Genomic DNA, 14,788 nt, shown 5'->3' on the forward strand with positions numbered 1-14,788 from the left:
TATTAAAAAGTGTAATTTATCTATTCGATTTATTTACCCAGACAGATCCCATTGAGTTTAGCAACCTTTTTTTTAAGGCAGACCTTGCGATTTAATTAAAAGGAAAAGTGAAACACGGTGGTAAACATGCCTCTGTCCCAACTGTTTGTGTGCTGCAGGTATCAAACTCTAAATTTACATATATTCACAAAATACAGCTATGTTAATCAGTGAAACACTGACTATCTTTCCTTTGTCTTTTTGTCAGGTAAATAAAGGTTCAAGCACATTCAAAAATCACACATTTAATTTTTATTGCATTTTATAAAAAGGCCTTTTTCTTATTTTGGAAATGACTGTATGTGGTTCCCAAATCTTTTTCTCTATTTTAATGTATCCCACATTTACTTATGTGTTGTGCTTCTGAAAGGGTTATATAGGCTTACTGAATCAGGAATAAAGGGCTTTTATATGTGTCATGATCAGTTGAGATGTAAGCAAACTTCTCATTCCAGTGTTTAGTCCCTGTTTTTGCTGTAAGTATTTGGCCTCTACTGCAGAGCCTCAAGCACTGAGGCAGCCATCTTCCCTTATTGGCCAATGAGCAGAGCAGGGCTCTCCACTCATCGTGGCCTGAGGAGACCTCTTTATCTGGTTTGGAAGCGATGGCTTTAGTCAGCCATCTGCTTCCACACGGGCTTCACCGGGCCTGCATTGATGTGGAGGTGGGGAAGCCGAGTGCAAACACATACAAGCATGTGCGTAACTTGAGATTCACTTGTTGTGACTGTAACTTTGGACCCTGAATGATGCTGTGGATTAAAATGGCAAGTTTATAAAATGAGCAACAACTGGTGGCCTGTGAAACATTTGCTCGCAGCAGTGAGTGAACCACAGCAGATGTGACATTAAATGGCTCCTCCACCTGCTCTCAGCATAATGGCTTTAAGAATTTGGACCAGAGAAAGGGAAGATTACACTTGAATACCCCTTTTCAATAACAAAAACAGGTGGTAGATATATTTTGCACGGGATCTGAAACAAGTACATATTTAAAGTCCCTCTTTATGTTCTCAAATTGTTGACTGTATGGTCTGCTTTTTGTTTAACGTTCACTGCATTCTTCTTGAGTCCATGTGGCGGGTGGAGGGCTGACAGGTGCATCTGCCTCAGAGCCGGAGGGCAGGAGATAGTGTGTGCTGTGCTTTGTTTTCCCAAAACATCTGCCCTTTAGCTTGAAGCCATGTGATAGCCCACTGAACGCCATCCTTCAGTTTAACAAGTACATATAGTTATAAGAATTGTCAGCATTCAAACAGACAACTCCAGCATTCGAAAGAATGCTCATGTTGTCTGTTGACACAAGACCTGTGTTTTGAGCCAAGCAGCAGTTTCTTGTTTTCCTAAAATGGCTAAATTGAGCTCAGCACCTTCTAAAGATTTCTGCAACGGTGACAACAAGGAATGTTTGAGCACCAGCTGTTCTTTACACCACTCAAATGTCGTACGGGTGTCTTTAGTTTCATGAAAAGAAACTGCTAATTTCTTGTGAAATATCAAATATATTTACGTTTAGTATTTTCACGTACCATTCCATACCAATTTCTTTGTTCATTAATGGTGGCTGTCTAAACACTTGGCCTGTGTTCCTAAATCTGGTGTTAGGAATTATTCATAACTCGTAAACTCGTTTTGTGTCTTGTTTCACCCTCCTACCAGCATGATAAAGGGAAACCAGGTGACAAAGAGCTTTTGGAAGATGTGACATGTGGTTACATGTATGTTTGTGTGGATGTAGGAGAGCATCCTAATCAATACTGAACTGGCACTATAGAGGATTTGTTTAAGCAAATGAGACAGCAGGATGTTGGTGTAGCTGCAGAGATGACTATCACCGCAGAATTTGCCCTCTGACCTCTGCCTAAGCAGATGGCCAGCAGCCTCAGGTCAACACCACACATGCCACACTAAACTCAGACCAGTGACGCTTTATTTCAAAGCCTCGTTTATCATGTGTAACTAGTGTATAAACACTGTAATGAAGATTTGTAACAGACCATAATCACTCAGAAAAGATAGACAGTTTAAATTCTCTTAAATTGCTTGATGACATGGTATAAAGACGATGTATGATATGCAGTAAAGTTATTAAGCAGTGAACACACCTACACATTCTTCATAGGCAGATTTAGAAACGGCATTGGCCAGTAAGGTGTTAGTGGGTAACACATAAAAAATCAATAAAAAAAATCACAAGCAGTGATGCTCCTATTGTGGGGATGAAAATCTTTACTGTCGTAAAAGGAGGGTTGTGGGGTGGAGAATGTAGAATGTATTTTGATTTAATAAATATGAAAGCTTTGAGAAACAAAAGAAAATAAAGTTAAATAAAGTAAACTGAGCTGAAGGTAACCTCATTAATTTTATTGCTTTGCTGGATACTTTTAGAACACCATTTAGGTCTGATACATAACAAACCACTTCATACAGATTTATAAGTTATTAATTATGTAATTACAGATCAGCGGCTTTTGGCTTGTCCCTTCAGGGGTCGCCGCAGCAGAATGTGTTGTGATTTTACGCCGGATGCCCTTCCTGCCGCAACCCTCCCTTTTTTTTTTTTTTTTCCCGGGCTGGGGACCAGCACCAAGCCGCCCTTGGTGGCCACACCTCATGGAGTGGGATTCGAATCCGCTGCCTTCTGAATCCCAACCCAGTGCTTTACTATTGATTAGTTCAGTTAGTCTTGATCCTGATTAACACCCGGTACAGTTATTCTGATATTTTTGAACTTCTCATTCTATTCTTACTGTGGAAATACTACAACTCTTTATTCTCAAATTATCACTATGTTGTTGCACTATATCATTATATTGTAATTTTGTGTGTGCTGGTCTTAATTTATATTTGCAGGAAAAAGTTTCACAGTAAATTTCCTATTGAACTGAATTCAATAAATCAACTCCGAGCACATTTATTTGAACTGAGTTCAACCTGAACAGAGTGAAGAGTCACGAAGCAGAGAGCCCATGGGCCAATCATGAAAATATGTATCCTTGCCTTTTCTGTAAACATCACCCACAGACGTAGTTCTGTTGCTTTTTTATCCATTCAGAGTATTCTGTTTATTTTTTATGGTTAAGTGAGGAATGTCTTATGTCATCAGGTGCAAGAGACCTTTTCTTAGTAAATCTAAAAAATGATGATCTAAATAAGTGAGACTTGCGCAATTTTGTTCATTTCCTGTTATTTCAAAGTTCCCAATTACTGCGTTACTGTTTTCTAGCACTTCTTGAGAAAAATGTCAGCGCTAAAACTCGTATTGTTTCTTCAGGTTTCGGGAATGATTGTCACAATTTTACTGCACTTACAAACATTATGATTTAAATGTCACATATCAGCTCGCTTTATTTCCCAAACCCACAAGTCATTCACAGTTACTGTCCACCAAGAAAAGCTGTAGTGGGTTAGGACACACAAACACTGTACTGTTCATCAGAAATACCCCCTTATTAAAGACAAAACATTAGGGGCTTCTGGTTACCCTCCTGTTGTCCCCAGTAGAACAGCAGGCTGGAGGCTAGGTCAGATCCCATGCACATGGTAATGTGAGGAATGTGGCCATTTCCTCCTTTGCAGGAAAACAAAAAGAGTTGCTGAAGCGCCTGGCTTCTCCCACCTCATATAGCAAGGCAGGCGGTGCCAGATCCAACTTTGTATTGTGTTAATCCAGTGGGCCTGAGCTATGCCATTAACAGGTTCTAATTATTGATCTTATTAAATGTCACCTCTGATGGGGAAAAATATTCTAGCTGTTGCAGGGTGTCTGTAATGTGTTGCTGTGGTATATAAGAGGTGCTGCTTGAGTCTTTAGTTCAATCTTTGTCTTTGTTCCCTTGGGAAAACGTCTAATGTGCCAACCAACTGTTCAAACACACACCTGTGATCCTACCTGCCTCTCCTGAGAATCCGTCACCTGTGTGAGACAACACTCGGCAGAGACATGTAACACAAGATGGAACTCGAATATATTGCTAACCTTTGCCATGTAGCCAACCTTTGTATGGAGGCTCACGTTTTCAATCAAGCCGTTCTGTGGGCTTAATAATCATTTGGGTTAAACTATCATTTTAGTGAACGCATTTGTTGTCCTGTTGAGCCCTGTGAGAGTGACTGAAACAGCTCTAATGCTAAATATTATTCTGCAGCTTGACTCAAGCAGGTCAACATCTAGCCTGGCCAGTTAAATGATTATTATTTCACAAGAAAACAGATATAATGTGCTCTTTGTTGATCTTTGTTGAGAGGGTAAAATTGCATGTGAAGCTGCAGCTGTCAGCTAACAAACAGGACAAACATTAGTTTAGAGGTGCCAGTCTCCAAACTGTAATCTTCATGGAAAACTACTGCTGGTGCTGCATACTTCTCATCTAATGTTGACATAAAAACTCCCTACACGTATTAGAAACAAATGTCAACCTTAAGAGCCAGCTACATTCATCTGTTTATTTGTGGGACTAAATTAGCAAGTGAAACATCTCATGTTGTGCTGTGGTCTGATTCACTCTTTTCAAGTACTACTGTGTTGACAGAACTGTGAGAAATTGGTAAAAGGATGTGTAGGAGTATTACACATAAATAACACAATGTCATTTCTCACAAATGGAGAATTTCCATGGAACACAGGCACATCATTCAGGTGTGTAATCATATAATGTGCACTGACATGTAGACTACTGATGCACGTTGGGTGTCATTTCTGTGTCCAAAGAATCCCAGATGGCTTCCACAGTGTAAATAAAATATGTGAATCGTCTTTAGCTGGAGGTGACACAGCACCACAGGAATGCTACACAACGTCCTTTAAACTGGACAGAATGACATTATGCACAGCTAAGAATGTGTTGCTGAGTTGTCCTTTAAACTTTTGTACAGTTAAAAGAGCAATTTCACATTTTGGGTTTACACCTCCTGGCTGAGATTACTGCAAAATGTATAAATACAATTTATTTTTTTAATGTTTGGACAGAGCCTGGTTACTTGTTTGCTCCTCTTTCTAGTCTTTATGACACGCTAAATGAAATTGCACCCTAGTTCTCCAGAATCTAGATTAATCTGTACATAAATATAAAAATTACTGATTATGTTTTTACAGCAGGTTAAAAGCCACCAGTAACCTGTGGAAATAGGACAACAAAGACATGCAACACTTAATTGGTGAATGTTACAGCTGCTGGCAGATAATTCGGGTTCTAGATCTGGCAGTACTTTTCTAATCTTTGTGCTAAGCTATATATCTATATATATCAATCTTCAACCTTCAGCAAGGAAGTGAATCAGCAATCAGCAACGCTCGTTTATGCTTGTTGTACATGATAAAGCCCTACTAAATGGTACATCGTGCAGCAACGTAAAGTTACATGTTATAAACCTTTTGTGTATCTTGTTGGCAAAACCGGTGGATTCTTATCAGTTGCTGAAGTAATCGGCATTCCTTAGTAGCTGTTGGACTTCAACTGCCGTGCAAATCAGCAGGTGGACATTTGCCTGTGAATGTCTGAGATAAGGTAACCTGCAGTTTGTCTACTGATTGATTGCACCAGGTTAACAGGAGGAGGCTTGTGTACACCCCCCACCACCAAAAACAACCCATTAGGACGATCCTTTTCATGCAAAAAGGGCTGCAGTCAATAAGATTACTATCCAGTGCTCCAGCCCCACCCCCACCGCCAGCTGATCCCAGGGTCTCCATCTACTGTGTGTGTATGTGCCTGTGTGTGAATAAAGCATATAGCTGGTGTTAGTGGTGGAGGGGAGATCAGCAGATGGCAGGGCTGCCCCCGTCATGTCTGCTTTTTGGGGAGAACAATGCATCTCTCACAGCTCTTATTAAAGGAGGGGAAGGGGATTTCAGTCCACGGACAGCTGGCAGGCAGTGTGCCTCACACCCGCCCCTCTCCCTCCGTGGACGCATACACAGACACACACTCTGCAATTAACTGGCACGGGCCACAGCTTAAATATTTACCAGGCACATGCAAACAAAAGGCAGTTCACGAAACAATGATTAATCCATATCTCACTTTTTTCATAGTGTGGTAGATAGAAAGGGATCATTTTTAAAATCCCTCTTTGCAATACAAAGTCACACATCTTTTTGAAATGTCCTTGGTTTCATATCATTGTGAATCGTAGGTCTTTGAGTTTTGAATCCATTTTGAAGACTCTGACTCCATTGCCTTTGACTTTTAGGAATTTGAGTCAAGCATTTTACAACTTAGATAGACTATCAAATCAAATAATACACAATCATTGGAAAGAGTTTGAGACCGTGTATGATAATAACAGTATGACTTTTTGTATCGTTTTTTGTGCTACTGATATTGCTGAGACTTTATGGTTGAGATGGTCTTCAGATCAAAAGTAAGCTCACAGTAACATTGTGACCATGCTGTAAAGATTTCTCCTTTAACTTTAGCTTCTGTAAAAGACTTAAAATTCCTGAAACCACACAACAAAACCCTAACAAGCTCTTTTACATGACACAAGCAGCCAGCTGAGACGTTGCTGCTGCGCTCTGTCCAATTTTTTTCTCACCCCCTCACTCCTCCCCTACACTCCCCTCCCCCTCTCCGCTTCCTCCTCCTCCTCCTCCTCCTCTTCCCCCCTCCCCTGTGCTCTGCTTTTGATCCCACAGGGACTTGGAGCCTTTACATTCCAGTCATTCCAGCCGCAGCGAACAATCGGCTCTCAGTTATTTATTAGTGCAGCTCGCAGCCTCAGTCTGCTCAGTCTGCTGCTGCCCGTCGGCGCGCAAACATTTTCATGCGGTAAAGACGCTCCGGAAACTTGGGGACATTGTTGAATTGAGCGAAAAATAGCGAGTAATCACCCCCCCCCCGGATCACGACAGCATATTTTGGTGAGTTTTACATTTTGTTCACACTTTATCTCTCGCCGTGTCCGGATTGTGTTTGGATTCCTGATGCACCGTCGGCGCGGATTTTTTATGTAAATTGGTTTTGGTTGGCGCAGTGTTGACTGTTAAATTAACTTTAATAAACTATATGAGTTTTTAATTTTTCAATTGAAAAGATGATCGATCATTTTACTGTGGCTATTTATTTGACTAATTTAACGAAAAGGTTTCATCTTCACTGGGCTGGATTATAATTTCCACAGATAATTTGTTGAGGATTTGATAGAGGAAATCCACGGGGAGCTTTCAGAAACATTCGCAACATGTGTTGAGCAATATATCACTGTGATTCATGTGCAATTGAAAAGTCAGTTGAGGTTATTTATTGCTGTGGAATGGGAATGTTGAGTGTTGCACTTCTGGAGAAAAACGCTTTACACTTTGTGAGCAATAAACTGGATCCACACCGACATCAGTGTCCGCTTGTTGCCAGGAGCAGCTTATTCACTTGCAGCTAAAATAACTGTGTAATAATAAAATAAGCTTGTGATTTGTAAATGAGAAGAAAGTCACTGCTGGCTTCTGGCTGTGGTTCCGAAATGCAATGAATGAGGATGAGGGAACATAGAGAAAATGCCATCTGATCAGTCCTGTTGTTCTCTCCTCAGATTTGTGATTTGTAAAGTGCTGACCCGCCACCTCCAGGCTGTTTGTTGGGTTTTTTTTTTTTTTTTTATTTCCTATTGACTGAAATGAGAACTGCTGAGGACTCCTCTGGAACGGTCCTGCACCGTCTGATTCAGGAACAGCTTCGCTACGGGAACCTGACAGACACTCGCACACTTCTTGCTATCCAGCAGCAGGCCCTGCGTGGAGGCAGCAGCGGAGGGGGCACAGGTAGTCCCCGGTCCTCTCTTGAGAGCCTGACTCAGGAGGACACCCAGTACATCCACATGTCAACAAGGCAGGAGCCTCAAGGCCAGGAGCACCAGGGGGACTGCTTGCACTCTGAGAGCCCCTTGAACCATCTGTACCAGTTCCATGGAGAGGAGCTGCCCACTTACGAGGAGGCAAAAGCCCACTCCCAGTACCTGATCTCTCAGAAGGGGCAGACAGAGCAGGAAGGCCCCGCATTGGACATAATGGGGAATTGCAGTGAGGGACAGTGGGACCTGAAGAGGGAGCATGCTCGCTCTTTAAGCGAGAGGCTCATGCAGCTTTCTTTGGAGAGGAATGCACATAGACACAGTCAAGCTATGAGCTCCTCACACAGCTATCCACAGCTGTATAATAATAATAATGCTATAAAAACTGTGGTACCTGACATGCAAGGGGCTCAGCCGTGTGTAGACCAGCGTGGACCACCACCGGACTATCCTTTCTGTGCCAGACTTCCTGGATATATGCTCAGCCACTCACAGGAGCAAGGACAGTACTACAGAGACCCTCCTCCCCCCTTCTACTCCCAGCATCACAGGTACTCTCATCAGATAGAAGTCACAGTAGAATTATTTAGTGTATTAGTTTGTGTATCAGAAAAAAAAGAGCTCCAGACAGAGCATTCATGGTTACGTGTCTCCTCTGCAGGTATGTGTCCACCCAGTCCCAGGTGGCTCACAACAGCATCGCCACAGCCTCCGGCAATAACTCTCCTCAAACCGGCCTGTTGATGCGGGAGAATGAGCGGCTCAGGAAGGAACTGGAGGTCTACACAGAGAAGGCCACCAGACTGCAGAAGGTGAGAGAAGAAGGTGGTGCAGTGAATGGAGGGTGTGAAGACTGTACAACAGTAGTTTTCCTGTCTGAACATGTCGGGGTGATAAGCTCTCTCTGGCAGTTAGGAATAGTGCACTTAAACCAAACTTCCAAAAGTATTTATCATTTTTATTTCCTGGTGTTTGTTTCCTTTTTCTGTTTGGGTTTTTTTAACATGTGCTCTACCCGTTGAGAGTTTGTGGTACGTCCAACTACACATGCCATCTCTGAAGATAAAGGCTTTGACACCTGGGACCTATAAGTGTTCACCCAGGAATGTTAGTTCTCACCCTTAAAAAGCTATTTGCCTGTAGGCAGTACAAAAGGCGGTGGAATCTCTCCAGATGACTAATTGGCCTCACCGTTATTACCATAACTACAACGTAAACCCCAATCCAGACAATGAATGAATAGTGATGCCTTTCCCAGAGACTGATGATCCTCTCACATTTTCCTGCCAGTTTGAGCTGGAAATTCAAAGGATATCTGAAGTGCATGAGACCCTGATGAAAGACTCCACCAAACGGGGAGATATGGAGAAAACCATGCGGAATAAACTGGAGGCAGAGATAAAGAGAATGCACGACTTCAATAGAGACCTGAGAGGTAGGTGTTGATCCTGAACAGTTTGGGCGTTGCACTGTCTGCTTTTACATCGAACTCTGTGTGTTTAATGTCATGTTTTGCTTGTTTGTTTGTCTGCACAGAACAACTTGACACAGCTCTCAAACGGCGAGCAGCCAAGGAAGATGAGTGCACAGATCAGAAGCAGCACATCTTTGTTAAGCTCTTGGAGCAAAGTGAGTTTTTGTTTGCTTCTATTTAATAAATCCTCTTCTTATGTGAAGGGTTCTGAGCAAATTTTTTATGTTATCTGACAAATCACACTCCCTTGTGAAGCCCAATAGTACATGAGCGGGAATTAGTTTCCTCCTTGGCTTATGTGGCTTGCCATGAAACTGTCACTCTGCAAGTTGGAACACACATGGTTCCATCTCTTTTGTTAAGAATTACTCTTAGACACCAGTCATTTTTCATAGCTGCATTAGATGTGGCCTGGATTCCAGAATTTTTTTAGGTATTTCAGGCTCTTCTGGTATTAGGAATGCCTTCCTCCCTCTCTCCTTCCCCTGGTCAGTTTTGCATCACTGTTGATTCCCCCCCCCCCCCCCCCCCCCCCTCAAGGGGAACTAATAAGTCTGGGACTCCAGCACATAGGCAACACACGGCTCAACAAGACCCTTGGGTAGCTTGTTTGCCTTGTTTGGGCATTTCTTAACCCCAGGGTTTAATCGTGATTGTCCAGTTGTGATTTTTTTTTCTTACCTCCTTATCTGTTATGTGCAGGGATGTGCTGTAGAGTAAAACCCCAAAATATTTTTTTGCAATGCATCATTGACATATCATATATCAGCCACACCATTCTGTTATACGTTACCGTCCTGAAATGGCATTTGCCCTTTTCTAGGTATTTTAAAAAGCCATGTGATTGCCTCGGGTCTGCAATATTGTTGGAAAACAACATTTTTGGTATAGCAGGAGCAGAGCCAAACGTGAAATACAATAGTGGGAAGTGTAGTTTATAGTTTTCTTTTTGGTTACAAGGAACACTTGTATACTTGTATTATATTTTGAGCTGCTTGTTTACTTCACTTTGTCCTTAGAAGCATTCCAGAGCTTTTCCCAGTACAAAGCTATGCCTGTGTGCGTAAGTGGATAAGAGGAAGTCTGCATTCCCTCCACAGGCATGCACTCAAGTTGTGTAATCACCCCATTTAAAAGTGTCATGAGAGATAAACTGGCTTTACCCTTTTGGTCTTTACGTTATAATTCAAGCTAGCTTTTGATGAATATCTTTCTGATTCAGTTGACTATTTTGTCAATCTGTTTTTGAACTGCATACCTTTTTATTCGCAGCATGCGAATGTCACCTCTGGGTCACATTCCGTTCATAGTGTACATTGCCTGGAGACTGCTTACACATGGCTGACCCCATCAGTGGCCACTGAATTGATTTGATACACAGTAAAGCCCTCCTTAGCAATTCTTTGACCTAGGACCTCTAACGCTTGGGATCATGTCACTGTTAATCTCCCCGACCCTGACCAGTTTTTCTTCCCCCTCCCTGTGTCTTAGATGAAGAGCAGCAGCGGGAACGGGAACGTCTGGAGAGGCAGATTCAGCACATGCGCATCTCTGGGGAAGAATGCCAGCGGAGACGGGAGCGAATGGAGCAGGCCCTAGCCTCAGCGAAGGCCCACAACCGGCAGTTGGAAGAAGAACTGCAGAGGAAGAGAGCCTATGTAGAGAAAGTGGAGCGGCTGCAGAGTGCTCTGGCTCAGCTGCAAGCGGCATGCGAGAAGCGGGAAGCGCTCGAGCTTCGGCTGCGCACAAGACTTGAACAGGAACTAAAGCTCATGAGGGCCCAACAGGTAACTTTTTTTTTTTAATTATTGTGCTACTTTAAGGTTCGACTTTGTGGGAAACATGCCTATGGTATCAATCTTCCAACTGACTCCCTGTAACAAAGGGAAGCAGATTTAACATGTTTTTCCTCTGGAAGCCTAATGTTCACCACTGTCTATTATTTCAGTCTCAGAATCAGGCAGCTGACTCCACGGCTTCAGAACTCACAGCTTCCACAATGCAGCAGCAGCTCAGGGAGAAAGAGGAGCATATTCTGGCCCTGGAGGCCGACATTACCAAGTGGGAGCAGAAGTACCTGGAGGAGAGCACCATGAGGCAGTTTGCAATGGATGCAGCCGCCACTGCTGCAGCACAGAGGTATGACATAACTTGCACAAATGTAAAAAGAAAGGAATTTTGGTTAATGGCGAATGTAGGGAAGATTAAAAACAGTGGTTTAACAGTCCCTATTTTTTCTTCTCTCAGAGATACAACCATAATCAATCATTCACCTCGACACTCGCCAAACAGCAGTTTTAATGAAGACCTGCCTTTTTTGAGTCATAGACACCAGGAGATGGAGAACAGGTAAACCTCTTTCAAAGCCTTTAACGCCATTTAAATAATAGTTAATTCCTGCTGCTTGTGAACTCGTGATGTATTCCATGTGTTCAGGATCCGAGCACTTCATGCACAGCTCCTTGAGAAGGACGCTATGATCAAAGTCCTCCAGCAGCGCTCCAGATGGGAGCAGGGCAAGCTGGAGAAACAGGGGCTTCGACTGGCCAGGTCCGTCCCCTCCATCAACACAGTCGCCAGCAGCGCGGATGCCAAAGGTGAGTTTTGGCCATCATGATTATTGTGGAATTTTGAATCATTAATGACACAAGCTACCAAGTGACAACTGGCAGACTGGTCTGTGTCGCCAGACAGAATCTACACTTCCTAAAAAAAAAAAGTAGGGCGCAAGAGACAGCCCTTTCCTGTCCCTCAAATAGACAACATGTTTTTAAACTGGAATGCAGATCGTCTCTCACTCCAGAATAGTCTGATCCAGAATAGTCATGGGAAGCACTCCGCAGGGCAGATGTTTGAGAGCGTGTAAATGTGGATGTACTGTAAGTGAGTAATCGAGCAGCCTCCTTTCTTTGTCTTTGCTTGTAGTAAAAAGCCTCTCAGATGACCAGACAGGTGCTGCTGCACTGCTACCCCAACTCCGAGGGGTGCCAAGGGGCCCAAGCAGAGACTCCAGCACCCAAAGTGAGGAGGCCCCTCAGGAGCCTGAGCTCCAAGCAGAGCTGGTCTCAGCAGCTCCCACTGGTGGGTTGATTATTTTGTTAAGTATCTGACACCCAGTCACCACCACACAAACTACAGCTCTGTGATATTTTAGCTGCTTTGATCATTAACGTTTAGCAGGAACATAGATCAGTTCAGACCAAGGATGTGTTGTAGATTCTAATAAGCTTTAAGCAGTTTGCAGTTTGGCCAACACTGCAGCTGTATTGACTTTAACTTACCCATAATGTTTTTCTAATCTACATAAATTTGTCGTCACTGTAGACACTTTGGAGGACACAAAGACGCCGCTCAAGCCTTTCATCAACATCAGCGTCAACAGGTCAGATGCAGACGCTGTGGAAATCCTCATTTGAGTGCAGTCTTAAGGTCTCAAATGACCAACAGCGACGACCAACGGAGACTTTTGGCCGAGGCATTCTGGGCCTTTCTCGATCCTGAGCATGAGTTAAAAAAAAAAAAAAAAAAAACGCCCAAATCAAGATGCAGAGTCCTGAATGTGCCACGGTTTGATAAGGAGAGCTGAGCTTTCCTTCAGCTGAATCTGCACAGTTCACAAACTCTTACATTTGCCTCTCAAGTCAGAATTGTTCTTGGTACGTGGAGAGTATTCTGATATTATGATAAGAACTGGGTTGCTAATTGAAACACCCCAATTCATTGTGCATGGGTGTTTGTTTGTTTGTTTTTGTTATGTATTGTATTTATACATTGTAAATGCTGCTCGCTTTTTAAATTATACACAAATGACTTTTATGGATTAACTGTGTAAACTGTCTATGTTTAGTTTCCAGTAGCATGTGCATTACCATGGGAATATTTATTTTTCAGTATAAGCATCCTTGTACTCCTGGTTTAATGCCATGTGTGACGATTATTCTGTTTAACAGAAGTACTCAAACCTAAATTAACACTAGCTCCTCTCTTTAAAATACACTATGGGCTGCTCGTAGCTCAGGAGAGGATTCTGAAACTTCCTTCGAATGCCCGCCGAATTCTTTAAAAAGCCTGTGAAGATGGACAGTGTTTCATGGGGGTCAAATTTTCCATGTCTAGGGTTAATGTTCGGGGCCTCAGATGGCGGCTGGCCAGCATTTCGCTCCCCTGCGGTGACACGCCGGAGCTAATCTTCTCACATTCCTCGCTGAGGGAATGCTCCCGTTAAAGAAAAAGGCTGAATGTCTGACCCCGCGCCCTTGTTAAAATGGCACGCATTCTCCACATGATTCCTTTTTCTGGGGCTGGTTATTTTTTCTATGCATTGGTAGCTGGTTCTACCATGAGGATAGATGCGGTCAACTATAACTGTCCTACATTTGCTACTTTCTGTGAAGTCCTCATGACTGTGTTATATTCAGCAGAGTTTTTTTTCATTGCTCACATGTCTCACATTTCTGAGGTGACTGTACCCTTAACGTGGCATCTTTTTATTTATTTCTGCCTGCATAGTGTGGAATCACTGAACACTGCTGAATGTACCCTCCTTTTTTTTTTTTTTTAACCAGGAATGTGTTTTGTATTTAACTGGAATGTGCCATAATTCAGATTTGGTCTACTCTTTTGAGAGGAACATTGCTAAAACACAACATAATTAGATTTCTGAAGCTACTATATTATCATCCAGTTTTAAACTGTTAGTAGTCTTGTTCATTTTGTTTTTATTTTTTATATAAGAATCACAAAACCTCACATTTAACCCTTTTTCATCATATTTCATGGCACAGTGTATTTGCTGGTCAATACCATTGGTCTACCCTTCACTGTTTTTGGAATGTGTTTACATGAATGGCTATTTGAAGTGAGAGACATTAATATATTTTGTTTGTTTGTTTGTTTTTTCATTTCTGTACATGTATATGTTTGGTTTCCTGGTGCCAAAGCTGTTCTCTACTTTTAAGTTATAACCCATGATAAATACAAAAGGTTCTTTTAAGAGACCTTGCTTCATCTAGTTGACCCATTGTCAATGTGTTGCTGTGAACGTTTGTATAGGAAACATGTGTATGTATGCCTTAACATTTCACAATAATTGAAAGAAAATAAAATTTTTAATATATGTCTGAAACATGACTTTGTTTCGATTTGTTGAACCCATTACAGCAAGATTACTGCTTCACTGCTAATATTTAGGTAGAATCTGTTGTAATATCTGCCCCTTATTGAGAAGTTAGAACAATTACAGAGGTAAGAGCTGGAAAATTAATGAAATACAGAGCCCTCCACTATGTTTGCAACCCTTTGTTGATCCGTTTCAGTTCTGTTTAACTGTATTCATTAATATTGCGCCAAATAAAAAAACACTCCATTTACCAGAAGAAAGCTCTAATAGAACCAAGCTCAGCTCCTGTAGTAGCCAATACATCCTCGAGCCGTATCACCCCAGACCACCGTGCTTCACAGATGAGCTGAGATGTTAGGGATCTTGGGCAT

At 42.3% G+C, this 14,788-nt stretch overlaps 1 protein-coding gene across 1 annotated transcript; it reads left to right on the plus strand.

Moving 5' to 3' along the window:
- The first annotated feature begins 6,695 nt into the window (after positions 1 to 6,695).
- Positions 6,696 to 14,423, plus strand: amotl2a (angiomotin like 2a). Its single transcript, XM_067514166.1, has 11 exons — positions 6,696 to 6,901; positions 7,567 to 8,375; positions 8,486 to 8,636; positions 9,115 to 9,259; positions 9,361 to 9,453; positions 10,790 to 11,085; positions 11,247 to 11,437; positions 11,546 to 11,647; positions 11,735 to 11,895; positions 12,224 to 12,379; positions 12,623 to 14,423. The coding sequence occupies exons 2-11, from the start codon at positions 7,651 to 7,653 to the stop codon at positions 12,712 to 12,714; spliced, it is 2,112 nt and encodes a 703-aa protein (XP_067370267.1). The 5' UTR covers positions 6,696 to 6,901; positions 7,567 to 7,650; the 3' UTR covers positions 12,715 to 14,423.
- The last annotated feature ends 365 nt before the right edge of the window (positions 14,424 to 14,788 follow it).

Source organism: Channa argus, chromosome 8 (genome assembly GCF_033026475.1).
Source record: "Channa argus isolate prfri chromosome 8, Channa argus male v1.0, whole genome shotgun sequence".
In the NCBI taxonomy this organism is placed as follows: Eukaryota; Metazoa; Chordata; class Actinopteri; order Anabantiformes; family Channidae; genus Channa; species Channa argus.